Here is a 27,625-nt window from a genome sequence, read left to right as displayed (position 1 = left end):
ACTGGCATTGGTTGGCTCTGCCTGTCATTGGCTGTGGCTGCACCAGCTGTTGGGCTCCCTGCCTTCCACCCTACCAGTCCCAATAAGCACCAGTCTCCACTGGGTTTGCTCATCTTCTGCAGTTAACAAAAGGAATCCCTTTCAAGCATATCCTTTCAGGCAGGCCCTCCTGCGTGTGGCTTCTCAAAGTCCCTGGTAGCAGAACTCTGTGCGTCCTCCATGCCACTGATAAAACAATGTGTACCTGGTCCCCGATGCCTCTTTTCCATCCAGATGTAACAGTTATTCTGAGCTACACCTGTCTGCGAGTCCAGGAAAGGAAGACGGACGCTGCGTTCAGCACATAGCCGGGAATTGTAGCTGCGACAGTGTTCAATGGCTTCTTTGTAGAACTGGTCCCCAAGTCTGCAGAGGAGGAGGAAGAAGCAGAGGATGAAGCAGTGGACATCCACCTTCCCCAGGATCAAAGAGGGAAAGGGGCATATAATAGGCAAAGATCAGTGCAATTACAGGATAATGAAATTATTGAAAAGCATTGAAAGTACACAATTAATTGAAGTTCTCCACACCTTCCCACCCCTCACAGGCCTATTATTCACAAAGGGAGAAAGCTAGTGAAGCCCTAACTTTTAAGAAGGGAGCGGATTGGTGGCTTTTTGTGGGTACACTCTGCAACATGACATTGACACAATAATAGCGCATTGGTTGTGGATTTACACTGGGCTGTCCACGCATCATTCTGTTCTATTAGTTGTTTGGTGGTGTGTCTCCAATATTACCACATTATTGCCATCTGGACAGGGACTCTTGTGCTATAGGGCAACAGAAGCAGGACCAAAAAAATGCCAGCAATATTTGTGGTATAAACAGTTACTGGATTTCAGCAGGCAACTAAGCCACATGCACTGATTGGACTGATAAAGCAGTATGTCTGCCCCAAACGTTTTGCAGGTGGGAGCAGGAACCAAAGCGAGATCATGTACAAAAGCCCCAATACCATCATGAGCACAAATAACCATGAATGCACAAGAAAAAGGACACCTGGAGAGGCCCACAGTTTCAAACATGACTGGATTTTCAGTTCCAACATGAACTGAGAGTGAACTTAGAAACCTCTGCAATGTTAACAGAAACTCTGGGGGTCTGCACTGCAGTTGCAGAAATAGTAGGCTGTGCTATCACAAGAGCCAGCATGAGAAACACACGTTTTTCAAAAGCATGCAAGTTGGATGTAGAGACAGGTTATCCTAATTTTAAAATGAAAAAATAATTGAGTTTAAAGCCGCATGTCTGATTCACTATTATGCCTTATACTTGTAACAACTTTCACCTGACAGGTAATTATGTAGTTTAACAGGAAGCAAGTATACTTGGTAATGTGCTCTCATGCGCACTGAAATGGGCATCAAACGGCAAGCAAAACAGCATGTAATTTGCACTAATGGCTGTCTCAGAGAGTTATTCTCATAGAGTTATTAGCTGAGATCCTAAACACGGATTGATCCATGGATTGTGAACACAATGGGAATTCCCTCTGAATGAACACGGTTAAGCATTGGTCTGGGTGTATCTCCACATCAAACTCTGTTTTTCTGAGACTATGGAAAACCCATCCCTGCTTAGGGCAGTTGTGTTTTGATTGATGTGTGGTGAGAACAAGATGATTTGTACAATTTATTAGTTACAGTCAGGATGTTTATCATCCTTGCCAGTTTCAAACAGGAACTAGTATCCTTGTTACGTGCTGTGGTGAGGTTTAGGCCTAATTGTTAAAGGACTACTGTAGATAGGGAGAGGGGCTGTACAGCATTCTTCTTCTCCCACCCTCATAAAATGAATTGTACAGCATTCTGATAATTAAAAAGTAAATAAAGCACAACATGGGAGAGAGGAAAATAGCTGCACAGAAAGAAAGACAGAATGCAGCTTTGAGGAGGGCTGAGCCGCTCTGATTCACTGCCCAAAAGGGACACAAGATCCTGCGGTTACAAACCCCTTGGGAGGCTATAAAGATCCTAGCCAGAAGGCATCTCCACCACTGCTCAGTGCTACTCATCTAGTTGACTGCCTCACCCTCCCTTTGCCTTTCTCACCAATGAAGCTTAAGAGAACGGGACAGGGTGTGGGGGCATATCCTGGTTGCTAAGCAACCACTGGACTGGACATACATACCTCCCCCTGCACCACACACACACCATGCTTCCCACTGCCAAGAAAACTGACAGACTGAGCAACTAGACAGCAGGAAGGTTGAGGGTGGAACGAGAGAGAGTGAGACAGATGAACTGGGGAGGTGGAGGTGATAGCATGCCCTCCAACATGTCTCCGATGAAAATAGTGATGTCCTATTCCCTAACAACAACAATTTTATTATTTATACCCCACAACCATCTGACTGGGTTCCCCCAGTGACTCTGGGTGACTTCCAACATATATTATAATAAAACATTATTTCTGTTCACAGTGTCTTCTGGAGACACCCTACAACATTTCTCCAATGAAAATAAGGACGTCCTAAAGAAAACAGGAAGAAGAAGAAGAAGAAGAAGAAGAAGAAGAAGAAGAAGAAGAAGAAGAAGAGTTTGGATTTGATATCCCGCTTGATCACTACCCGAAGGAGTCTCAAAGCGGCTAACTTTCTCCTTTCCCTTCTTCCCCCACAACAAACACTCTGTGGGGTGAGTGAGGCTAAGAGACTTCAGAGAAGTGTGACTAGCCCAATGTCACCCAGCAGCTGCATGTGGAGGAGCGGCGATGCGAACCCAGTTCACCAGATTACGAGTCCACCCTCTTATCAAATCCAAACTCTTCTAAACACTTTACCACGCTGGCCCAGGAACATTCTGGGATCCAATCAAAAACCAGGACAGCTTCCATAAATCCAGGGCTGTCCCTGGAAAATAGGGACACTTGGAGGGTCTGTGATAATATAGGGAAGTTTGGTCCAAGGAAAAGAGTGTGGAGTGAGAGGAGCCATAAAGATGATGATGATGATGATGATAAATTTTTATTTATATCCCGCCCTTCCCAGCCAAAAACCGGGCTCAGGGCGGCTAACACTAATTAAAATCACAGCAACAACATAAAAACAATCAATTTAAAATACAGATTAAAATTCAAAATTCAAAATTCAAAATTAAAACTGCAGTCTCATTTTCAAATAGCCCACCAATAAAAGAATGAAGCATAACTATCAAACAGAAACCAACCCAAAGGCCAGGTGGAACAGCTCCGTCTTGCAGGCCCTGCGGAAAGATGCCAAATCCCACAGGGCCCTGGTCTCTTGTGATAGACTGTTCCACCAAGTCGGTGCCAATACTGAAAAAGCCCTGGCCCTACTTGAGGCCAACCTAGCATCTCTGTTGCTCGGGACCTCCAAAAGATTATTATTTGAGGACCTTAAGGTCCTACACGGGACATACCAGGAGAGGCGGTCTCTTAGGTACGAGGTACGATGCACCAGGGCTTGGGGGAAATGTGGCAATTACATATATAGCCGTGTCTGGGTGAGTCCATGTTCCCATGCTGAACTGTGTGGTCCTCCTCCTCCAGTAATCAGCCGCATAGCAACATATGGCATTTTATCAGAAAGCTTATATGCGGGGTGGTGCAACAACAACCCTAATCTGCTTAATAACAGGAGAAGGGCATAAATAGGCCACAGTAGCTGTTAAAAGGTACACCCACAGAGAGAGAACCTTGTTCTCTTTTATTTCTTCCCTCGCACTAGACTAAATTAAATCCACCACTTTTCTTGTGGCCTGGTTCCTTCAGCAGCTGCATGGCAGATAAAGAAGTTTAACCGCTGCGGCTTTTCCTGGCACTGGAGCAAAGCAGCGGGAAAGACTCAGGCGAGAGTTTATATTTACGGCTGAATTTGTCCGTCGTGCAAGTGTAAAAAGGCACAGGGGAAAAAGAAGAAGGTAGCAGATATTTATTAGGATTTTCCAGTTGCCTGAAGGATATGGGAATGTGGGATGGGGCAGGGTGGAACTAGTACCAGCCGAGACATTTCCCTAAGGGACTGCAGGGGGCGGAGGCCTGTATGGCACCAGGAAGGGAGGGGATGTGGCTGTGGATATACAATCTGTAGGGAGATGCCAGCATACTGAGAAAGCTCTTTGCACAGAAGTCCCAGGGCGACTGTCTAGACCCCTGTTTTCAATTAGAAAGTGCAGGCGTGGGGGGGCGGGGCGGAGGAGACAACAACACACAAACCCAACCTTAAGTCTCACTAGAAAGAAATGAAGCTGATGAAAACTGGGTGACATGCACATTTGTTTTATCAGACACACTAACAAAGGAACTAATCAACAATTTAACAGCATAGCGTCAAATTTCTGCGACTGTGAAAACTGGGATGCACAGTAAAAAACGAGAGAGACAGAGGAGAATTTAAGAGAAAAGAGAGCATGCTGAATGAAAACTAACTATCACACAAGTTCTGTGTGTACCAAAAATTCCTCCCAAGAATGAAATTTGAGCAGTGCCCATCACTTTGTATTAACAGAAACTAGGGAACAGTAAACTACAGTAGCCTTTGCCAAACTGGTGCCCTCCAGATGTTTTGGGACTACAAAAAAAGTCATGATTGCTGGGGTTGATAGAAGTTTTAGGCTTAAACATCTGCAGGGCACCAGGTTGGCAAAAGTTGAACTATTGCTACCAGTATAAGAATCCCTGATGCTCACCACTTTAGTTGCAAGGCTAAAAATAAAAGTAGAACTTCAAACTTTAAATATTTTTCTTAAATTGGTGTAATCAAGGATTGTTTAAAATCTGAAAACACCAGTTTTGCTATGGTGGGGGGAAGTTATATGAAAATCAAAGGGTTCAGTTATTGGCAGTAGTTGAAAAGCTGATAAAAAATAAGCAATTTTGATTTTTAATAATTTTTTCAAGATTTTTTTTAAATGATGTGTCAGTTATTTGATGTTATAATTTTTTTTACTATAGCTTTAACCAGAAAATAAATGTTTTCATAGAATATAGGCTCTACTTTACCACATTTAGCTTTGTTCTCATCAACTATCTCTTGTTCTTATCATCTCTTTCTGTGCTTTAAATTGGTTTTGGGGTGTGAGTGGATTCAGAAAGAGGGAGAGAGCATAATTTTTGTGTTATTGTATATCGCCCTGAGCTTCTTTGGAGGGAGGGTGATTCATAAATATTTTAAATAAATAAATAAAAAGCATCTGCTCACATCTTGCCAACTTTGGAATATCCAGAATAACCCCTTGACTTTGATTTTTTTTAAAAAGAAACTTGAAAATTTCATATATCAGTGAGACATTATTGAGGACTGTACCACCTGCTTCGTTTTGTCTTAGGTGAAAAAGAGACGCTGCAATTATCAGTATCATTACTCCAGCATACCGTACTCAACTTGTGAATGCTGTCAGGGTAATATAAGCTAAACAGGGTGACAGAAAAACAAGAGGGAAGTAGCATGAAATTGTATTTATTTATTTATTTATTTAGCTTAATTTCTATGCTGCTTGAGTGTGGTAAAATCTCTAAACAGTTTACAGGAAATATTAAAATTATCAATAAGAGCTGATCAAAACAATCAAAATCATGTTAAATAATTAAATTTTAAGAAAGATCAAAACACATTAACATCTACATGTTAACAAGTTTGCCTATACAAAAAATGTTTTAGGCAGGCACAGCAAAGAGTAAAAGACCCCTGCTTGACGTCAACAGGGAGGGTGTTCCAAAGTGTAGGTGCTGCCACACTAAAAGATTTCTTTCAATTTGCAAGATTTGCAGTACCAAATAAATAAATAAAACTTGAATATACATCCATGACTGTGCTAGCTCCATCTCCTGTCCATTATATGCAGTGGGCAGCCTACTCCCGTCACGGAGACTCCCCGTGTAAGTTAGAACTCTAATTTTCCAGGGATCTAAAATACACAAAGGTAAAGGTAAAGGACCCCTGGACAGTTAAGTCGAGTCAAAGGCGACAATGGGGTTGTGGCGCTCATCTTGCTTCAGGCCGAGGGAGCCGGCATTTGTCCATAGACAGCTTTTCCGGGTCATGTGGCCAGCATGACTAAACCGCTTCTGGCGCAACAGGACACCATGGTGGTAGCCAGAGAACACAGAAACGCTGTTTACCTTCCTGCCAAAGTAAAGGTAAAGGGGCCCCTGACCATTAGGTCCAGTCGTGTCCGACTCTGGGGTTGCGGCGCTCATCTCGCTCTATAGGCCGAGGGAGCCGGCGTTTGTCCGCAGACAGCTTCCGGGTTTGGCGAACCAGAGCAGCGCACGAAAACACCGTTTACCTTCCCGTCAGAGTGGTCCCTATTTATCTACTTGCACTTTGACGTGCTTTCAAACTGCTAGGTGGGCAGGAGCTGGGACCGAGCAGCGGGAGCTCACCCCGTCGCAGGGATTCGAACCGCCGACCTTCTGATCAGCAAGCCCTAGACTCCTAGACTCCTAGACTTCCTGCCAAAGCGGTACCTAATTATCTACTTGCACTGGCGTGCTTTCGAACTGCTAGGTTGGCAGGAGCTGGGACAGAGCAGTGGGAGCTCACCCCGTTGCGTGGATACACAAGGAGCCCTACAAGGACAGAAGATTCCCTGCTGCAAATAGTCGCCCTCCACAAGTTGGAGGGCAATGGAAATGGTTATGGAAGGAGATGGAACTAGCATACTCATGCTCACTGCACCCCCTCACCTGTTTAATTCATGTTAATGTTAATGCCTGAAGAGAGCTTTTATGATGCTTCTAACACAAGCCTCTAATAACACTAGTCACACAAAACTGCAGATGTTAAAATGAAATTGAGAGCTTGCTAAGTGTGTAGGAATAGCCAGCTAGAGTCTTCCTGACATAACTTTAGAAAAGTCTCTGAGAGTTGGTTTTGTTTTTCTTTTAATGTTCCTCTCCAATTCCTCTAGTTCTGACACCTGACATTTCCAAATGGGCTACACAACGATGTTAGAATTTTGGTGTGAAACCACCAAAGACATAGCTGAACTCTCTGTCACGAACTTAACAAGTGACCTTAACCAAACCAAAATCTTTCAGCTTCAGTACGAACAACAGGCTTAGTAGTGAACAGTGGCCAACCAGGTGCCTGTGGGAAACCAGGAAGCAGGAACTGAGCACAAGAGCATGCCCCCCCCCTGCGGTTTCCAGCAAGTGGTTTGCAGATGCATTTCTGCCTCCAGCCGCAAACACAGAGCATAGCCACTGTAGTAAGTAGTCACTGAGAGCCATAGTCTCCATGAATTTGACGAATCCTCTTTTAGAGTATTGCAAGTTAGTGGAGGTCATTGTGAGAAGGCTCAAGACAAGCAAGATAAATACTATTTTTTACATAGATTCTTAAAATATTTAAGCAGCTTATATATGTCTTTCAATAAAATGAAAGACAAATAAATAACTATGCAATCAAAATACAGCAAAACACAATTCCCATGGCCTTGCTAACAGTCTTCCAAACCTTAGAAAGCAATTGAGAAAGTGGTGACAAACGATCTGAAGCCCACATACTGGAGATCAGGCATAGGGAACATCAGATATGGGAACCAAATGCAGCCCTCCAATTGTCTCTGTCTGGCTCTTTGGATGTATCCCAGGCTTCACCTCCTTCTCAGCCACACCCCTCTCCCAATGTCCCATCTCTCACTGGCCTTGCTTACTCTTTCCCTCAAGTACTTTTGCCTGGACACCTTGTTTGCATCTTGTTTGCCTGGATGGAGGACAGATTGGTGAGGGAGATGCAAAACCCTCTACATGACTCTACACAGCTAGAATGTAGCCTATGGCACAAAGATAGGAGTCACATCCATTGCTCTGTCCATTTTTGCTTCTGGCTCCCCCTACTACTGGCCTGTGGCTCCCCAGAAGGTTGCCCATGGATCCAAGCTTTGGGCTCCCCATCCCTGCTGTAGATTTTCCAGGTGAATCAAGAAGCAAAGCAGCAATGATATTTCTTCCAGATGAGTCATATATGAAAAAAACAAAGCAGGAATAATGCACTGGGCATTCGTGGAAAATGGCAGAAAGGAAATCAGCCATTGCTGCTGCTATCTCTTGACCTATCAGCAGCGAGGCATGGCCAACTTTGAAGTTCTGCCAGCACAGTCAGTACCAAGAGAATGGTGCTAAGCTGACTACACTAATTCCTTTCTTACAGGTCCCAAGAGATGCATAATGAGAAGCTGCTTTTCCTCTCTAGGCAGCTCTCAAATATGCCTGAGAGCCACAGGGCTCAGTCCTGTCACCACTTGTCTTTAAGATCCGAGCAAAACCTGCCCAGTATCTTGTAAGGTGATTTTGGCTTCAGCCAACATTATGTTGGGGGTGTTCAGCCAGTCAATGGAGACCAGTGCTCAAAAGTTTCATACTGCATGTTAAAAAACCCACTTTGTTCCCACACACAACCCTTCCCTCAAAAAAGAATTAAATCCTTTTGGTGGTGACTGTTAAACTAAGATCCCATGTCGTTGGAAGTGAAACTATGACACATCACCCAGTGACAACACAGCCCCAAAGATGTTGTGCATTAAAACACCACCTTCTGTCTTCAAACAGCAAGGGGAGAAAACCACATTTTTAATTTTGTTTCCATGGATGAGGAACTTTTGTTGTTTAGTCATTTAGTCGTGTCCGACTCTTCGTGACCCCATGGACCAGAGCACGCCAGGCACTCCTGTCTTCCACTGCCTCCCGCAGTTTGGTCAGACTCATGTAGGTAGCTTCGAGAACACTGTCCAACCATCTTGCCCTCTGTCGTCCCCTTCTCCTTGTGCCCTCCATCTTTCCCAACATCAAGTGTAACAGCAAAAGTTGAGGCAAAAAAACACACACTTGTTTCGTTCGATTGCCTTGCAGGTTCCTATGGCACACTCCTCTCTGTTTACAGCTTTCTGAGTAATCTAATATGTTCAGGATGTTCAAAGATGCCGTCTCAGTGCAGTAGGTTTGGCTAGATGGTCTTAATGTAGACTCTAACCTTACAATTGCATGATTAATTGATCTGTCGTACTACAAGTTTATGAAACTTAAAGGAAAAGGGGGAAGTAAGCTGTTTAAACTATGTAATTCTGTCCCCAAGCAACTAGCTCCATGCAGTGAAATAATTCTGGATTCACAATATGAGTCTTGTAAACCACAATTACATTTAACAGCTCTATAATAAATTTACATTAGCGTAATAATTAGATTTTATTTTGCTCCCGAGCCTGGCCTTGAAATGCGCAAATACAAAGATACATTTATTTAAACATCTGCCGGCCCTGAATAGATATAATTTGCAGTAATAAAGATGGTATAATGCATAAGAAACATAATCAACATACATAATAAAGCACTAAAATCTATCTATTAGTGCCAACAAGAGACACATTTGACAGGAAATGTCTACTTTCCCATAAAGATCCTCCTTAACTTTAGTAATTAAGGTTATTTTTTGACCAAAAAAAATCAATCTCTTTATCTTTCTAGCATATCAAGCTAACATTCTTATTGATGGAATTCCAATGAAATCCAACAGAAATGAAGCTGCCTTATAGTCTATGGCAGGGGTCAGCAAACTTTTTCAGCAGGGGGCCGGTCCACTATCCCTCAGACCGGGGGGGGGGAACTATATTTTGAAAAAAAAATATGAACGAATTCCTATGCCCCCCAAATAACCCAGAGATGCATTTTAAATAAAAGCACACATTCTACTCATGTAAAAACACACTGATTCCCGAACCGTCCGCGGGTCGGATTTAGAAGGCGATTGGACCGCATCTGGCCCCCGGGCCTTAGTTTGGGGACCCCTGGTCTATGGCCACATAATGAAGAAAGGCATTCAAATATGATAAAGGACTATCATGGGAGGTGGTTTCTATTCCACTCATCAGTCTCAATTTCATTTGCAAGGAGTGTGGGATGCTAACCACTGGACCTCTCCTGTCTAAACTCATGCTTCCTTCACACACACACACACACACACACACAAAATACATATAGATGGAATCCAATTGAGTCCTTTGCACACAGAAGGGTTTTTGATGGGAGAGAAAGGGGGACTATTTGTGTTGATTTGTAAGAACATAGCAAGACTCTGCTGAATCAGGCCAATGGCCCTTCCAGTCTAGCAGCCTCTTTTCACAGTGGCCAGCCATATGCCTGTGCCGGGAACCCACAAGAAGGACCTGAGAACCCATTCACCCTCTTCCTTGTAGCACTCTGGGCCCCTGAGAGTGGTGGGACAATTCCTAAACAGAATGGAAGGGGGAAATTGCCTCCCCTCCTCCTTCACAAGAAGATGCTTTCCATGTCCTTTTGTCAGCATGTCTTCCTGGGTAGGTTGTCTCAGACATTTATGCCTTCCAGTAATTACCTTTCAGGTGGATCCCACTTATCTTACAAGAGGGATTCACCAGCAACTTAACTTTCATTGGTCATGCAATTGCCTCCTTTTCATCCAGGTTTTGATCCCATCGTTCATGGCAGATGTGGGCTCTGCTTCCCAGGCACTTCTGGTCACATAGCAATGGCATGAGGTTTTTGTTTAGTTTTTTAAGTTTTAACTTATTAAGATATTGTGAAAGGACAAAGGCAGTCAAAAAGGCTTCAAGAAGGGGCAGTATTTTAGCCAAATCTGAAGGCGGGGCTTCATATTGCACACAATACCACAGAGTATGCGGCATTTATTATTAATGATTTGATATATGTTAAACCTTCCAAATTCATTTAAAAAGAGAAGATAAGTTCCCGTAACGTTAATAGTTGTGTAGAAAAGGGAATTTCAGTAGTTATCAAATCATTTAAAAAAAATAATTCTGCCTACCTACTATATAGGTAGTGGTGCTGTGGAGGGACGCGGGTGGCGCTGTGGTCTAAACCACTGAGCCTCTTGGGCTTACTGATCAGAAGGTCGGCGGTTCAAATCCCCGCAACGGGGTGAGCTCCCATTGTTCAGTCCCAGTTCCTACCCACCTAGCAGTTCAAAAGCACGTCAAGTGCAAGTAGATAAATAGGTACCGCTCCGGTGGGAAGGTAAACGGCATTTCTGTGTGCTGCTCTGGTTCACCAGAAGCGGCTTAGTCATGCTGGCCATATGCGGCTCCCTCGGCCTATAGAGCGAGATGAGCGCCGCAACCCCAGAGTCATCCGCGACTGGAACTAACGGTCAGGGGTGCCTTTACCTTTACATACTATATAGTGTCAAATATGATGCCCGAATCTTAAGCCTTCCAGATTCAATTGAAAAAGTTGACAGGTTCCTATAATTTTAATAGCTGTGTGGAAGAGAAATTACAATGGGCCTCATTCAAGCTATACTTTACTGATATTTCCTCGTCTGTCTCTTTCATCTGGCCACCCTACCTTAGTCCGTTCCACATTTTCTAACTTTTGCCAATACAAAAAAAGGCAGATAAACAGCCTACTGATATGGACAGCTATTGGAATAGCTATGAATATCCATGACTGGAAGTGGGGTGGGAACCAGGAATGTGTGTAAGTTAATGTGCCAGGCAGAAATACAAGAAAATGGAATCTGCATGACCCATTTGTAATATATGGCCCCTATCTAGAAGCACCCTAAGATCCAGAGTAGGAAAATCTCAGACTCCTGATCACTCAGGCATGATAATATTGCCTAAAAACCTGGTTCTCAACAATGTGAGGTTGGGGGCACGGTGTGTGTAAGGATTTGAAAATATTTTTCCATCCCTGAGTAAGTAAGTTGTTTACAATGCAGTCCTTTATATTAAATAGTGGGTGGACATAGCAGACAACACAGTGATTCTCCAAGCAGCTCTCTTTATTCTCAGGCTGGAACGGAACTGAACTGAAGGGCTGAGCCAGCCTGCTTATATAATATTCAGTAACATGCAACAGTAACAACTCTCTCTCTAGCTACCCAATCCGTGAGCAGCAATCGCAATCCTTCATTTGCCTGTGCGGACCTGAGTGAGAACTGCAGCCATGGTAGGCAGAGTGAAACTATATACACAACACCCCTAGTGGCCTAGGGTGAGAACTTCAATACATAACACTTTACATGTTTACTTACAGATGAGACCCACTGAGTTTAGTTAAACTTATTCTGAAGTAATTGTGGCCTTCATATTACAATTCTTTGTAATATGAATTCTTTGTTTTTCATTGCATCTCTTCTCAGGGCACAACTACATGTCCAGAAGCCAAAATAATACAGCACCGCTGGTAAAAACTGATTCTCTGCTACTTTGAAGAGAAGGGAAGTATGATTTAATATTCTTTATTGAATCATTTATTAGATCCCTTACCTGCCTTTCACCATAAGGTATCAGGGCACTTTACAACAACAGAATATGCAACTTATAATAACAGTTGAAACCATTACAATTATAGAACAAGTAAAACCATTCCAAACAGATGAGAACTGCATAAATTCAGCAAAAGATGTGGGTCCCACAAAATTGTTGTGATATTATAACATGCCGAGCTGCGAACGCTGCAGCAGCAAGGTCACAAGACTTAAGAGTCATGTTTCACACTGTGGGAAATCCAACAGCCATTCCACACATGTGATGTCATTGTAATGTACGGATGTATCTTACTTTCAGTCCTGCGTCAGGAGATGCTGGACGCTTTAACAGACAGCTCTGAAATAATGAGCTGGCTACGCAGAGACATTCTGCACTTTATCTACAATAAAGTAGGTTGTTAGCCTTACTGGCTTGTGCGTGTTGTTTTCAAGCTGGGAAACAATCGCATATCATCAGTGCCCCTGGACTCCTGAAGCCAGAGGGCACGGAAGCTTCGTCCGCCTTGGGGGTCAGTCTCTCAACTTGCCCCCGCGGGAAGTTTTTCATAACATTGGGTCAGTCTCTCAACTTGCCCCCGCGGGAAGTTTTTCATAACAAAAACACCTTGATTATCAAAGAATGAGAGGCTGGTAACAAAACAAAACCCTCTCTGTTATGTATTGAAGTTCTCACCCTAGGCCACTAGGGGTGTGTGTATATAGTTCATTCTGCTGCAGTTTTCACTCAGGTCCGCATATGCAAAAGAAGCATTGTAAAGTGACATTCAGGGATTGGTTAACTGCGGAAAGTTGTTACTGTTGCTTTGTAGCTGAGTTCTATATAAGCAGGCTGCTGAGGCCTTCAGCTCAGTTCTGTTCCAGCCTGAGAATAAACAAGAGCTGTTTGGAAATCACTGTGTCGTCTGCTGTGTCCACCCACGACTTAACACTCTCCTGGTTCCTCTCTGCAGATCTTAACACCTGAAAAGGTCAGAAGCAATTCTACAAGCAGGCAGCACTCTCAGCCTTTGCACTAAAGTCTTGCTACTAGCAAGGAAATAAGCATCTCTGTGGCTCCCGTTACACTTTATGCTAATAGACTTGCAGCACAACAATCCTATGCATGTTTACTCAAAAGAAAGTCTTGCTGTGTTCAGCAGGGCTTCCTTCCAGGTGTACACTTATAGGACTGAAGCATCTGAAAAAATCTAATAAGGAGGTCTGCTTGGCAGACACAAAATTTATTAATGAGTAACTCTCCAATACAGATTTTATCTAATTTATCTTGCAAGACACTTAGAAAAGCATAGGCTTTGGAAATGGCTTACAAGTGAGTTACAGCATTTACATATTAATTATAGATGGAGATTTCCAATTAAGTTGGTGGACTTCTTTAAAAAGGTACTACGGCTTCATGCAGATTCCTGAAGAGGACAATTGCTTTGGGAACAGTTAAAAGAAGCTGGAACAATAGATAAGCGAGATGGTTCTTAAGTTTTTAATTTGTCTGGTAATTCAGATAAAACTGTAATGGGTTATTAGAATGATGAGGCCTTAAGAATAATTATGCTTTTGACGGTTGTTAGAAATTGGAATTGTTTGTTTTTGATTAAGCTATACAATTGATATGCCTGATGTTGGAAAGTGTTTTAGCTGGTATTCTTTTCCCCTTTGGTCTGAGTGTTGTGGGCTTGGTAGAGTAAATGCAAAGACTATTATCAAATGTAAGTCAAATGTAAGTAAAATAAATACTTATTTCTACTATGCCCAAGTTATCATAATTTTCCAGAGGGGCATGATAAAGTTCTTACAGCTTTTGAGTTCCACAGGGTTCCTTGGAGCTTTCGGTTTACTCAAATTAACACGCCTATCACCTTTTAAATGTATCTGTGGGAAGGGGGTGGTCATTGTTTTGTTGTTTTGGTTTAATTATTTACTTGTGTATTATCTTGTATTTTATTCTATGAACCGCCCTGGGATCTCTTGATGAAGGGTGGTATATAAATTTAAGAAATAATAAGAAATAATAATAATAATAATACTCCTGCTGTTCTTAAGCTGCCTCAGCTACTAGGGCATGCTTGATATTCTCATCCTCCAAATCAGGGATTGTGTGCCCAACTTCAACAGAATAGCTACTGCCAAACATTAATTAGGGTAAGAACAATATAAGGCGATGACTAAGAGATGAGAGGCTGCAGCCAGTTTGTTTGATCTTTACTCTTTAGTAGCATTTCATGTCACAGTTGCCTTTTTAAAAAATAAAATAAAAAGAATGCAAGAGGGAACAGAAAATAGCCGAAAAAGAACTAAGCGAAAATCCCAAGACTTGGGAATGAATACAGAAAGAAGTGTGTCAGGACAGCAATGAGCTGTGGTATGTAAATACACTTAAGGCAAGGGGAGAAAATGTTCTGGAGCTGCTCCAGTGGTGCCAACCACTTGCACAGTTTGCCAAGTTTAATCTTTGGGTCGCTACTTCAGAGCACCGGGGGGGGGGGGATAGCTGCAATGACATAAGGCAAGCTACAATCGTTCGAAGGAAGGGCGCCATAAAGCAATCGTAATACTAGAACACAGGGTCATGAATGTTGGAATATTCAGGACAGACCAAAGAAAGTGCTCATTTATCCAGCACATAGTTAAAACTGTGGGGTTTGCTCACACATGATGTAGTGATGGCCAAGTTGGGTGGCTTTAAAGGATTAGACAAGTTCATGGAGAAGACTACCAAGGACATGATGGCTAGGTTTCTCCACCCACTGGGAGAACAGTATCCCTCTGAGTACTGGTTGCTGGGAATCACAAGTGGAGAGACTCCTATTGGTTGGGGGCTTCCAATAGACATATGGTTGGCCCTGTGAGAATATGATGCTGCTTTAGATTGGCCTTTGGCTTGATCCAGCAGGGTTCCTCTTACGTTCTCAATCAGAGCAAGTATATATGCCTGTGTGCCTTCCTCTCCAAAGAGCAAATCTGGTTCAGAATTCCTTGTAGATACCCAGCATCACCGCCTACAACATTTTAAATATATTGAAATATAATGGTGGCAAAGGGTGATTGCGTATCGAGGACCTCAATCCCCCCCCCCATTGACTTGACACAGGAGACAGATTTTTGGTTTGGGTTTTTTGGCAAATAATTTAGGGCCACAACTTTATTTAAATACAAATTCGGTGAGTGGTTGCGTAGGCATTGGTTCAGACTACTGTCACACCGGGACAGAGGCTGGCCTAAAACCAGCGATTGGGAGAATGCGACTGAGGAGAGTTAAGGACGGGGGGGCAGCAACGCGTCCCTCTTCCTCAATGGTCCCGGGGACTCGGCTTATGGCCCTAACCCCTACCGGGGGCATCGGACAAAGCATAAGAGTCGCCGGATTCCTTTAACGGAATTCCCAGCATCAACCTGATTCTGGATGGGCAGCGCCCAATCCAGCAATCCACACAGGAACCAATGCCTAACCGCCAACCTTACAAGTTGTGACAAGTTGCTACTGCAGTAGGCAAAACCAAAAGGCACAGCCAATCGGCCAGATGGACAAATTCCTACTGGGCCCCTGCTACAAAGCAGACGACCCCATGACAGGCAGAGCAAAGTCAACGCAGAGGCCTAAGAAAAAAGGGTGGGGGCGGGACGGGTGATCAGCAGCCGAAGCCAAGAGAAAGGAACACCCACGTGCGGAGGCTTAAATAGGACGCTAAGCTGTCCATCACAAGTTGCAACATTACTTTTTGCCCAGCAACTCCTAACTGACCATTAGCTACTAAGGCCGGCTACCGGCCCCACCCCCACAGAGAGGGAATGTGTCTTGCCAGGTCCCGATCGCAACACGTGCTCTTACTCATGGTAGAACCCGATTCATCCATAGTGATGATTCTCCTGAAAAGTTTACATCAAGCAAAATAAGTTTGGACCTGTGATATTTGCAGCTTGCCAGCTTGTGCTTCTTTATCAGCTGCTTCTATTTATTTCCATGACACAGTTCCACAAATGATTGAGGAAGGAAAATGGATTTTGAAAGCTCCCCATTGCCAAGATGTAGATCTACTGGACATGCTGAGGAACTAGCTGTGCAGCCCTGTCCCTCCATCTCACATTACAAATCACTCAACACCAGCATCAATCAACAGCCACATCGCATTCATCAGCTATCACCACAGACAGACAGAATTGGCTTTCATATCAGGTATACTATACGAAGGGTTTTTAAAAGTACAAAGGCTTGTGTCATCATTATTATCAGCTACTTTTACACTCATTTCCAAAGCTGCAACTGTTTTTACTGAATCCCATCCGTAATACAATTGGTAACTTTTGCCTGCTCTACATGTGCAGCAAACCGTTATCAACATGAGATGGGAATGACGATGTCCAGAGGTGAGAGAACAATTTTGGGATGCAGAAGAAGCACCACATTTTGAATTCTTTTCTGCAATAAGAAAAAACCCCTGCAAATAAAAAGCCAGTATAACAGGCTTCCCCTTTATTCCTGAAATAATAGGATTTTTGTTTTGCTTACACTTACAGAGAGTTATATTTTCAAATATGGGTTGCATTCAAAAATGGCATCCTCGCCTGCAATCAAGTTACAGTCCACCACTTTGGGATTCTACCACATTCTGCAATGTGTGCAGCCCAAGCCTATTATGATGGCAGGAAACAAACTCTTATAAAGTTTTCTATAGGACAGAAACACCAGCCCAGTTCAGTGGATTTGAGGAGCGTTCTGGAACGTGAGCATGAGAATTTTTGTGCAACAGCTAAAGGGCTTTTCAGGTGTATACAGCTGGGGATACATGACATGATGTACTGTGGGAACCATGATGGCAGGGAGTGGAGGAATATATTCCTCTGCTCCCTTTGTTTCATTCACCTGCCTCTTCCAGCAGGCAATAGCCCTCCATGGAGATAACTTTAAACCTGACCCAGCGCTCCACCAAGTTTCCAATCAGCCTCGAACAGTTCAGGTACGTCTGGCTGCAGAAGGTACCAGTAAGAGTCATCTCCATCAGGATGTTGTTCATGGAGGGTATCTTCCTTACATATGCAAATAATATTATACAAATAAAAAAATTTTTAGCCCAATCACAGAAATCACAGCGGGTTCAGTTGAGCATACCAGGAAAAAAAATAGCATTAATGGGGATGACTGGATGCTTGATAGAAAACTTCTAACAATTAGCTTCTAATGGCTGAATTATATTACACTATAAATAAGAAGCATTTCTGCAGCTTTCATCCGAGTAATTTTTTTATTAGGATTGTCACTCAAATAAATCTTAGTTGATTTCAGCATATGAATTGTAGTCAATTAATCCATTAGCTGAGTTTGCTTAAATCTGCATAGGAGTTAAAAGTAGTAGTTCTGACACTGAATATGCAGGCATGTGGGCTCCAGGGGCAGAGATTACAGCTGCTTTGCTCCTCCTCGGTCCTTTTAGTGCAGAGCAGCAGCTAAGCCAAGGTATGGCTTAGTCAGTGCATTTTCCGAATCTGAACTCATGGTTAAGCTCTCTCCTCCTTAACCATGATGCGCAGACAATATCTGCTGGCTTAGCTACCACGCTGTACAGAGCTAAAAGGTTTTTGTTGTTTTGATCGCTATTTCTGCTTCAGTTGTGGTAACTGTTGTTGAACTGGTTTTGTTTTATGCTGTCATTTTAAATATTGCGAGCCACCCTGGAAACTTGTAGTGGAAATACACTAAACAGATAAATATATTTCCCACATGCAAGTGCAGATTCTAGAGAATCTGAAAGGATATTGACAGATACCCAAGAAACTTATGATATTTGGGGAAAGATGCTGCTTCACTCCAAGTAGCCCATATTGTCCAAAATTTGGCAGTCTGTTCAGAGAACACAGTGGAAAGGTTCATTCAGAGCCGTCTTTCCCATTGGTCTTAGTGGTTCATTGCGCCAGGGCGCCGGCCTCTCCGGGGCACCCTAGCGAGTGGGGGAGCTGCGCGGCTTTGCCAGCAGCCTCCCCTTTCCCTGCACGCCCCCCAGCTGCACCCCGCCAACTATATGTCTGGCGGGCGTGCAGCTTCCTTCCCAAGCCACCGCAGGAGGAGAGCAATCCCCACAGAGGCTTAGGATGGAAGTTGTGTGCAGCTTCCCTCTCAAGCCTCTTCATTTGCTAAAGACACACACCCCCAGTCGCTGTTGTCCTCCTCCTGCTTCCTGGCGAAAGGCGGCACGCAGCCTTCCCGGGTTACCTTCTTGGGTGCCGGAGAGCATGTCCGCCAGCACGTTTTCCTGCTTGATAGCCACCATGGGGGAGGCAGAGGACATTTTCCACCGCCCCCTCTCTTGTTTTGGAGTTGCTGGGGGGGGCGGCGCTGGAGGGATCTTTGCACCACGGTGCCAGATATGCTTAAGACGGCCCTGGGTTCATTTATTTTCCAATATGCTGGAGAGTGATTGTTTTATATTAGTATGAGTAGTGAGCTGGAATGGTGTTGGCACCAGTGTGCGATGGCTGATGAGCAAGAGCAAGGAACGGTCCAGGGGAGGATAAGAGTGCAGCCTTCAGAGGAGGAAACCCCTAAAGAAGGAAATGCAAACCAGAATACTAATTTACAGCACAGGGTGGATGCAGGAGGCAAACTGAGATTCTCTCGCCTCCCCACCCCAGCCATCCATATGACAGCGCTGCTTTGTGGAACAGAACAATAGGTACATTATACAAACCTATAATTATCTCAAGAAGAGTGATAGCTAATTCAAGGCATTACATGAACGCTGTAATATTGGATACAGTCCCACAAGAGGCAAACAGGGAAAGTGGGAGGGGGAGACAGAGAGAGAGTCTTTAAGCAAAGAATGAAAACTGCCTAGCGCAAAACATCAAAGAGGATATTTCATGGTCTCTTCCTGTTTGTTTGGATGCTCCCCGCAACCCCACTCTCTGCCTTCACTTAATGATTTAAAACACAGTTCCTTCTTTCATGTGTTTCTTGGCCACATCAGGCCCTAATCAGTTCCAGTTAAAGAACATCCTCTCTCTTTTTTCTGGGTAACAGCATGGATTGCAGGGATAACAGAGCTCAGCTCCCCCTGCATGCCCATGTAGGGTGGAAATGTCAAGGTAATGCACTGTAATTTGTTAAACAGCCTGAGAAACTTGCAGACAACAGAAGGCAGAGGGGACGGTAGAAAGAATCAAAATGCCAGAGATTTAGAGGATTACATGATGTACACAGGAATTGTCAAACTAGAGCTAGCAACTATTTCTGCACCTGCAGCCTTATCCCAATCAGATGGTAACACCCAAAAATTGAGGATGAGATTGGTCACGGAGAGGAAGGGCAGAATGTTTAGACCTATCCAAAACAAACAAAAAAGGGTTTGCTACTTAAAATATTAAGCAACTGTGCACAACAGTTTATAAAGAGATTAAGGAGGTTCTCTAACACAGAGCTGGACAGATGGCTTGTTCTCTTAGTAGCAAATGCTTATTGCCTCATTATAATTTACCACAAGTACCCGTCTCATTCTCAGTGACGTTCTAATTAGGAACATAGGAAGCTGCCTTATCCCAAGTCATTGCTTGATCTTGCTCAGTATTCTGACTGGCAGCAGGACTTCAGACTCTAGGTATGTATCTAGGAAAACCTTGGGGCAAAAGCCTTATGGGTAAGTTAAGCATACATAAATCCCTTTGAAGTGAATGGGGCTTGACCATGCATTTGTTGCTTTACGGCAGACTGAACTCCATTTTCCATTGTCCAAACCTCCTGAATTCATTCTGTCTTCCTCACATGATGCATAGCACACTAAGTAATTCTATCCAAACAGCATTTCCTTTAAAAAAAAAAAAAACTTTATCATTTTATTCGGTTTCATAAAACCTCACATGTTTACAAAGAAGGTTAATGAAAAAAATGGAAAGTATTAATTTACTTCATGTGAAGCATTTGCTTTGTTATGTCAGTATTCAATAAATATTCCCCAGTACTGTCTAAACATTGCAAGTTTCCACCTTTCTTCTTTCACTCTCAGATAACTTGTAAGCTTTGCCATAATGGTGTAATTGCAAAATTTAATAATAAATTTCCATTTATTCAAATGCCAGTTGCCAGGGATGATGGGAGCTGCAGTCCAACAACATCGGGAGTGCTACAGGTTCCCTGCCACTTTTGCATTGTATTCTTAAGAGTTAGCAGCATGATTGAAAGCTATAGAAAATAAGGGCTCTATCCCAACGTTTTGCATCACCAGATAAAGTGCAGTACTGTACTAAAGAAATAAACCGGCAACCATGAAGAGGCTGACATAAGAGCAATTGTAACTAGCCATCATGTGCTGCCCCCAGGGGTTTGTCCATGAAGCGAGGTCCAAGTCCAGTCCTGGGTCTAGGGATCCACAGGAGGTCAGTCCGGCGGGGAGCAAGGCAGGGAGCAGGTCAAGGTCCAAGGCAGGTGCAGGCACGAGGTTGCAGGTTGAGCATACGCTTGCAACTAAGTTGCTCACGCAACTTGGGCTGGGTCTGGCTGGCTTTTATCTGGCCCTATGCTTAGGGCGGACCCGATTCTCCGGAGACTCGCCTTTCCTCCGGGCCTGGAGGCGAGCACTCCTCCTGAAAGCACTTAGCTCTCTTCGCCTCTCTGCCCTGAGCCTCTGCAGCTCAGGAGAGGCTGGTGGGTTACTGGACCCAGGGGCTGCCTCAGCTTCCTCTGAAGAGGCTGGGAGTGGAGCACCTGCAGGCAATGGGTCCTCCCTCCCATCAGGAGCCAGAGCAGACTCCGCTGATGCCTGCACCTGGGGATCCAGCACAGGTGGGGATCCTTCAGGCTCAAGCCCTGGCCCTGGCTCAGCTGGTTCTGGAGGCGGGGAATCCTGTGCAGGCTGGGATCCCTCAGGTTCAGCACCAGAGTCTGACTCCCAGGCCATCACACCTCAGGACCGGGCCGCCCATGAGACAGGGCTGAAGCAGCCACCACCTTGGGTGGTGGAATCCCACGGAGTGGCAGAATGCTTTTGTGGGGGTGGGCAGCAGCAGGGAGGGGCACCTTCCTGTTTTGCCTCAGGCGGCGAAATAGGATAGGCTGCCCCTGCTAGCCATGGTTATGAAATTCCCAGTCCCGTGTTACTTTTAAAAGTGCTACAAGACTTTTGAGGAAGGGGTGGCTTCAGGTGGCCACTGTTCACTGTTTCATATGATATGGTGTTTTGTTATTAAAGGGTTGTGATCTACCTTGAGGCTTTGATATGGTTAGGCTAGAAACCTAGCAAGTATACAAAATAAACCACCCCTGCTATGTTAATGTGCTTCTGGCTAAGTATCATTCTATGAAGGTTCCCCCTCCTCTTGCCCTAGGCATCAATATATAGTTCAGAGATAAAAATGCAACCTCTAACTTTCAGAGAGAAAACAAAGGTTAGCTGCCCAATGCCTGTATGTATGTTTGCTTAACAGCACAACTCTGTTATAAGAGCCACTTTATGGGCCAGTGCAAAGGAAGATTCAGATGTCATTGTTTACACTGTTGTACACCACCCTTGAGAAGGGACATACAGTAGTAGGTAATATAAAAATATTTTAAGTCAGCAGCCTGATAACTCAGGGTTAAAGGATAAGAAAGAGAGCCTCTCCTTGCCCCCCTCACTGCCCCACTAGGATGACCAGATGCAAAAGAAAGCAAGGCTCCTGGACTGCTAATAGTTGAGGGAATTTCAGCAAGGGTAACTTCTACACAAAACGGTTGAGAAGTCTCTCTAGAGATTCCTTGAAGTGTGCTGTCAAAGCTGTGTCATCTGCAAATAACATCTCTCAAATAAGGATCTGCCACGCTTTGCCATGTAGGAATCCCTTGCAGATGACCCAGTGCCTGAAGACAGGCAGTCACAGGCAGCCAAGTCGTGCATTCATAACAGTGACCAGAGGATAAATGACCGCTGGGAGGAGTGCAGAGAGAAGAAACGCCATGGTGCATCTGCAGAACCACATCTGGACGCCTTCATTAGCCTCAGCTGCAACAAAACGCATCTATACCGCATTGGTCTCTACAGCCACAGCAGGCGCTGTGAGCTTGACCTCACTTCCAAAGGCTCTATTGTCTCCTGAGAAAGAAGGATGCCAGCTTAAGCTTCTACACAACAATTAAAAGAGCAGGAGCCCTGTCCCCTTTTCCACCCAAGCTCCGTATCCACAATTCAGTGTTAAGTTTAACCAATGTTAACCCCAGTTTATGGCCAGTTAACATTATGTCTCCATCAGTCCTGGCCATGTCACATTGGAGGTAGCAGCTTGCCTGGTGGGGTGGAGCTGCCAAACTACCTTCTTGGCAGCAGCATCCCTGCCGCATAATGGGAGGTCAGAAGCCAGCCTTGCTAATGGACCAAGAATGTGAGGCTACAAACTCAAGTCAAAGTCTTGAGTTCCTTAAGTGTACATTGGGCCCCAAACCAACAGAGAAGACCAAATGCAGTCAGATGCTTTATTTGACGTAGCTATCACACTTTTGCTCTTTGTGTCGCCTGCCAAATATAGGGTCTGAGGTTTGCCAGTCTTTGGCAGTTTTGAAAGAGGAAGCAAAGAGGGAATGGATTGGCACATTCCCGTATTCTCTCCTGCTTCCATGCACAAGCAAGACAAAAGCACAAACATCTGCAGGGGAGATAAGAGGCTGCCGGGCTCCGCTCAGCTGTATGGGAGCTTCTCTGCCTTCACTGAGCGCTAGTATTTAGAGTTAGGCAGCTAGCCCACTCCTAGGCTGAGCTGCACCATTTCATTGGACAGAGAGGATCCCACAATGATCAGCATTTACACTGGTCACAAGATAGCGGAATCGGACCAAGGGGCAATTACACATGCATAACGAGTTCTTGGCGACATTACCCAAGGCATCCAAGATGAAAAAGCATAAATATTTCACCTTGAAATGTGAGAGGGGAGTTCAGCAAATACCCTCTTCATCAAGTACAACGAAGCATCAGTAGTAACCTTTTTTCCCTCCTCCAGTGGGCGGAAAACAGTGGGAACCTTAGCCAGCCAGTTCACATTTCTCTCGCCGCAGACATAGTCAAACTGATCTTGTAACCTTCTCCCTGTTCCTGCCCACACAACACCCGTCCGACCCACATAGCAGCGGGGTTAACTCATATTTCACCTGAACTGCAGACTTCTTGCGCTTGTAACTCTGCCACCGAGTTCTGTCAAAAGAGCCACCAGCTGGAAAGGATCCTGGAATGGAATCTATGCAGTTTGATGGCCTCCTGAGCCTCTGCAACTGGGGCAATTAAACCCGATAATGCGCTTAACATTTCTGGCAAAGCTGGAACATTTTTTGATATTTTAGGAGGGAGTGTGACTTGAAATAGTTTTTATTTTTCATTAGACAAATCTAACTTATAAGGTGTTCCTTTAGATAGCAGAAGTCTTTTAATTCTATCCCAGGCTTGTGAACTAAGATGGCAATGTTATTATGCCTTCAGCCTTTCTTGCGCATTGTAAAGTTAATGTTTTTAGGTTGTGCATTTTTATTCTCAAACAAAAGCATAGCTCAGTGAGAGTCATTCCAGAGACAGCACAAATGAAATAAATCTTCCTCTCTGAAGTTGCACATGCTTGCCACCCACAGCAGGCCATTGTTTACACACACACACACACAAAAACACCCTCTGTCTCTTGAAGTTTAATTTTCACTTAGGGCGGCCACTTATGCATGGTCAAAAAGAGAGAAAAAGATGTCACCAATAAAGAAGGTAATAGTGGGCATGAATTCATTAAGTTCATTTCACCATAGTGGGGGTAAATGTGGCCATGTGATCTCTGTCCTGCTCAAGCTGATGTCTCAAGGCTAACTGTTGATGACCCTTCCTGCTCTCTCTACTTATGGCTCTGTATCTCTAAAACAGGCCTTGGTGGACTGACCCTTCAAACAGAAGGCTGTAAAGTATGACACATTCCCATGCCTCAAGCTCAGAGGAGGAGGAGCCAACTGAGTCCAGGGCTGCTATACCACCAACTGGGAAATAACCAGCTCCTCGTGCTGGCGTTTCGGAGCCAAAAGTGCTCAAGGATACCTATGGGGCCTGCCTAAAGCCTTATCTCCCATGATCACTGAGATCATTTGCAGGAGGGTCATTGGTTGTGCTCCAGGTTGCCAAGGCTCATATGACATCAGGGGTGCCAACTTGAATAAAATATGGGGGCGGGGTTTTCAGGTAAGCCCCACCCCACATCATCAATCACATGATGCGGTGCACGCACACTATTTGAGTGACAATGCCCATCCACTGGGGGGCTGTCCCCACAAATATTTTATGGGGGGGTTCAAAGACCCCTCAGCCCCTAGGAGTTGGTTCCTACGTTTGACATCAACATAAAATGGAGCTTCTAGTGTCATCAGCCCAGTCCAGCGGAATGCTCTGCTGCCAGGCTTATGCATGAAATTAATAATACATATTTCCGTAAGAGTGCTGGTGTAGGGCATCTTCCTATGTTCCTATCATAGCTGCTGTTCCTTTATGGCTGGAACATTCCCTTGCAGCTGTTCCCCATGGTATATCCTGATAGGGACAGTCCAAAGGACTGCTAGATCTCTCCAGGTTTTGCAAATCATTATAGTCAAATCTTAAATCCTAAGAAACGCTGAGTAATTTAAATGCAGACTCATGGTTGCAGTCACCAATGCAAAACATTCCCTGTCAGCTTGTTCCACTTCCATACTACAGGTGTCACATCAGTAATTATTGTAAGGACTCTAAATAATTATTTCCCCAAGTTTATGGTATTGGTTTTTTTTTTTACACATTTTTAGTTAATTGAAAGCCCCTACAATTGTATCTTCCCCATATTACTGTATTCCAAACATGAACTGATAACCGCAACAAAAAGTAAAGCGGGTGAGAAAGACAGTGTCCCTAATATGTGACTAACAACAAATCATCTTTACGTTTGTCACCATAGTAGAGACTATTCACCCCAAATATAGAACAATAAGGGAACATCAACTCTAAGGAATGCTTAAAAGGGATAGAGAAAGGAAAAGAAAATCTAACCAGGCCAGATCAACTCATCAGAATACTGAAAACAGTAGCATATTCTGCCTGGCCATGCAGCCCTGCTTCAAGAGCAGGGGAGAGCTGGCAAACATATTCACCTGGTGAATATTTAAAAAATCATATCATAAATAAAATAAAATAAAATAAGCAACAGCCCCAAATTTCCACATTACATAAACATAACAATGCTCTAGGAAAAATACAAGCCAAGGGCCTAAGTCCCTGGGCAACTTTCCCGAAGTAGTACCCTAAGTACCAGTGATTTCAGCAAAAACTGGATTCATGACATTTTTACTCAAAACAAAGATCAAAGAGAAATCATTTACCCATACTGGCAAACTAGCAAAGCTGCCTTCTTGCTTTAGGAAATATATGCATTGATTTAAATGCGGAAATGATCCAACTCTTCATTTCAAAATGACACCACCACCCCTGAGAACTCTAGTACATTTCCTAAGGGTTAACATATATAACATGCATGTGCCTACTCAGCTGCCAGGACTCTTGAGTTGTGCTCTGCCATCCAGGAAAGCCAGATTAGATTCCTGTCCCACTTTTTTGTTCCCTGGAGTGGCCAGCTAATTAAGGAACAACAGAGGCTGCCTTTGAAGACACCTCCTTGGCTAAACACACTTCAAGGAAAGAGATGTGGGAAGACTGTTCCTAGCTGCAACCAGACAGTATATTATGCTCTCCCACTGCATTACTCCAGCGTAACTTGATTTTTAAAAGAACTTTTCATTTATTCTCAGGCAGAGTTATAGATTGATGGAAACCTAGGAGTAATGATAGCTATATTCTGTTTCCAGTCATAGGGATCATGAATAATAAAGTACATTGTTTTCATGTCCTCGTTGTGTGAATCTGGGTTGGCCACTATGAAAACAGAGGGCTAGACTAGATAGGCCTTTGGTCTGATCCACAGGACTCTTTTTATATTCTTAAGGGTTAGGAATGAATAAAGCCATGTGTAATGAATCAGATCTAAGTTAGGGGCTGTTCAGAGACCCATGGTGTTTTAGGAGTTAATGGGCTCCCCAGTTTGAGTGGCAGATACCCCTTGGGAGGCGGGACATTCCACTATTTAAAAGGAGGGAGCAGCCGTTAGAGAGTGTGTGGGGGAGAGCGGTGACTGAAGAAGGAGGGTGTGGGGCCAGGTTAGGTTAGGATTGTTGAAGATGTGTATGTGTTGCTGAAAGGAAGAATCTACACTGTTAAGAAACTAAGCTTATGAACCAATACTGAAACCGTTATGCTCTGTAATAAATAAAGATCTCTTGTTGTTGAGCCAAGAAAATTTCGTCGTTCTTTTGGTCCAGCGAGTTATATGGGCTCTTGAGGAGGGGAACTCAGGGAAAGGGCAAAACTAACCTGAAAGGCGATAGTTTGTGTCTTAGAGTTCCCTCAGGAGGGGCTAGCGGGCGGAAAACCTGGTATTGCCACAGAGTTGCTAAGAGGGCTTAGCCAACTGATATAGTGAGGGGATCTAATAAAGAGAGGCCTCGAACTGTAGGCAAAGGAGAGGTTAACCCCTGAAGCCCAGAGCAGAGGATATAACCGGCCACAGCCACTGGACAGGAAAACTCCCGTTACTAAGAAATTCCCAGATTGTTACTCAAAGGGAAGGGCAATAACAGACGAACCTCAGAGGGACAGGTGGGGTGCATTGTGATTTGACCCAGAACACCTGATTAAAAATTCACTTACTAACAAGGGGAGTGTCTGAAGTGGAGGTTCGTTGCACCATGCCACAGGAAATAAAACTACCACCACAAAGATAGGTACAATAGGTGCAAACTGTTTATTTACCAAAACAGCATGGAGCCTTGAGGAACATTAAAGACACAACACGTGTCATTATTATATTATAGGGCTTTGTGCATTATAGGCCATTCCAGCTTTAATTTCTCTAAGAACTTGTGGCTCAAAGTTTCTTCAGTCTTTACATCTATATATATATAAAATTGTTCAAGTTGGATGTTTGTTAACGATCGCCTTTCTCCGTAACCCCTTGATCGATTCCGTTCAAATTTGGACACAACGTTCCATGGCCATATGGGAGTGATCATATGTACTTAACATTGTACAAATACCACACCTTTCTCAGGTAAAAATATGATTTTGTGCAAAAAAATAAAGCGCCCTCCAGTGGACATTAACAGCACAGCACACCCATTTCCGACCCCTCCTCCTCCTCTCCCGACGTCACTGTCACTATCCAATTGACAGGCAGACCGGCCACAAACGCTGCTGCTGCCTCCGCCACGCCAGGCGGAATCGCCATTTTCGCGGTTTGCGGCTTACATTCTACAGATACCACACCTTGCACAGCTACAAATGTGTTCCTATAAAAACAAACCTA

General features: G+C 44.0%; 1 protein-coding gene across 5 annotated transcripts in view; it reads right to left on the bottom strand.

The window, feature by feature from the left end:
• DPF3 (double PHD fingers 3) overlaps window positions 1-27,625 on the bottom strand; it is a 180,274-nt gene that overhangs the window by 99,857 nt on the left and 52,792 nt on the right. For all 5 annotated transcript variants that reach the window (XM_033146477.1, XM_033146466.1, XM_033146457.1 and 2 more), the window contains exon 2: window positions 245-405. In XM_033146477.1, coding sequence (XP_033002368.1) covers window positions 245-405 — 161 coding nt within the window. The remainder of the gene's footprint in view (window positions 1-244; window positions 406-27,625) is intronic.

Source organism: Lacerta agilis, chromosome 1, assembly GCF_009819535.1.
Source record: "Lacerta agilis isolate rLacAgi1 chromosome 1, rLacAgi1.pri, whole genome shotgun sequence".
NCBI classification, from domain to species: Eukaryota; Metazoa; Chordata; class Lepidosauria; order Squamata; family Lacertidae; genus Lacerta; species Lacerta agilis.
Note: the sequence above shows the minus strand (reverse complement) of the source record. Positions and strands in the feature narration are given on the sequence as shown.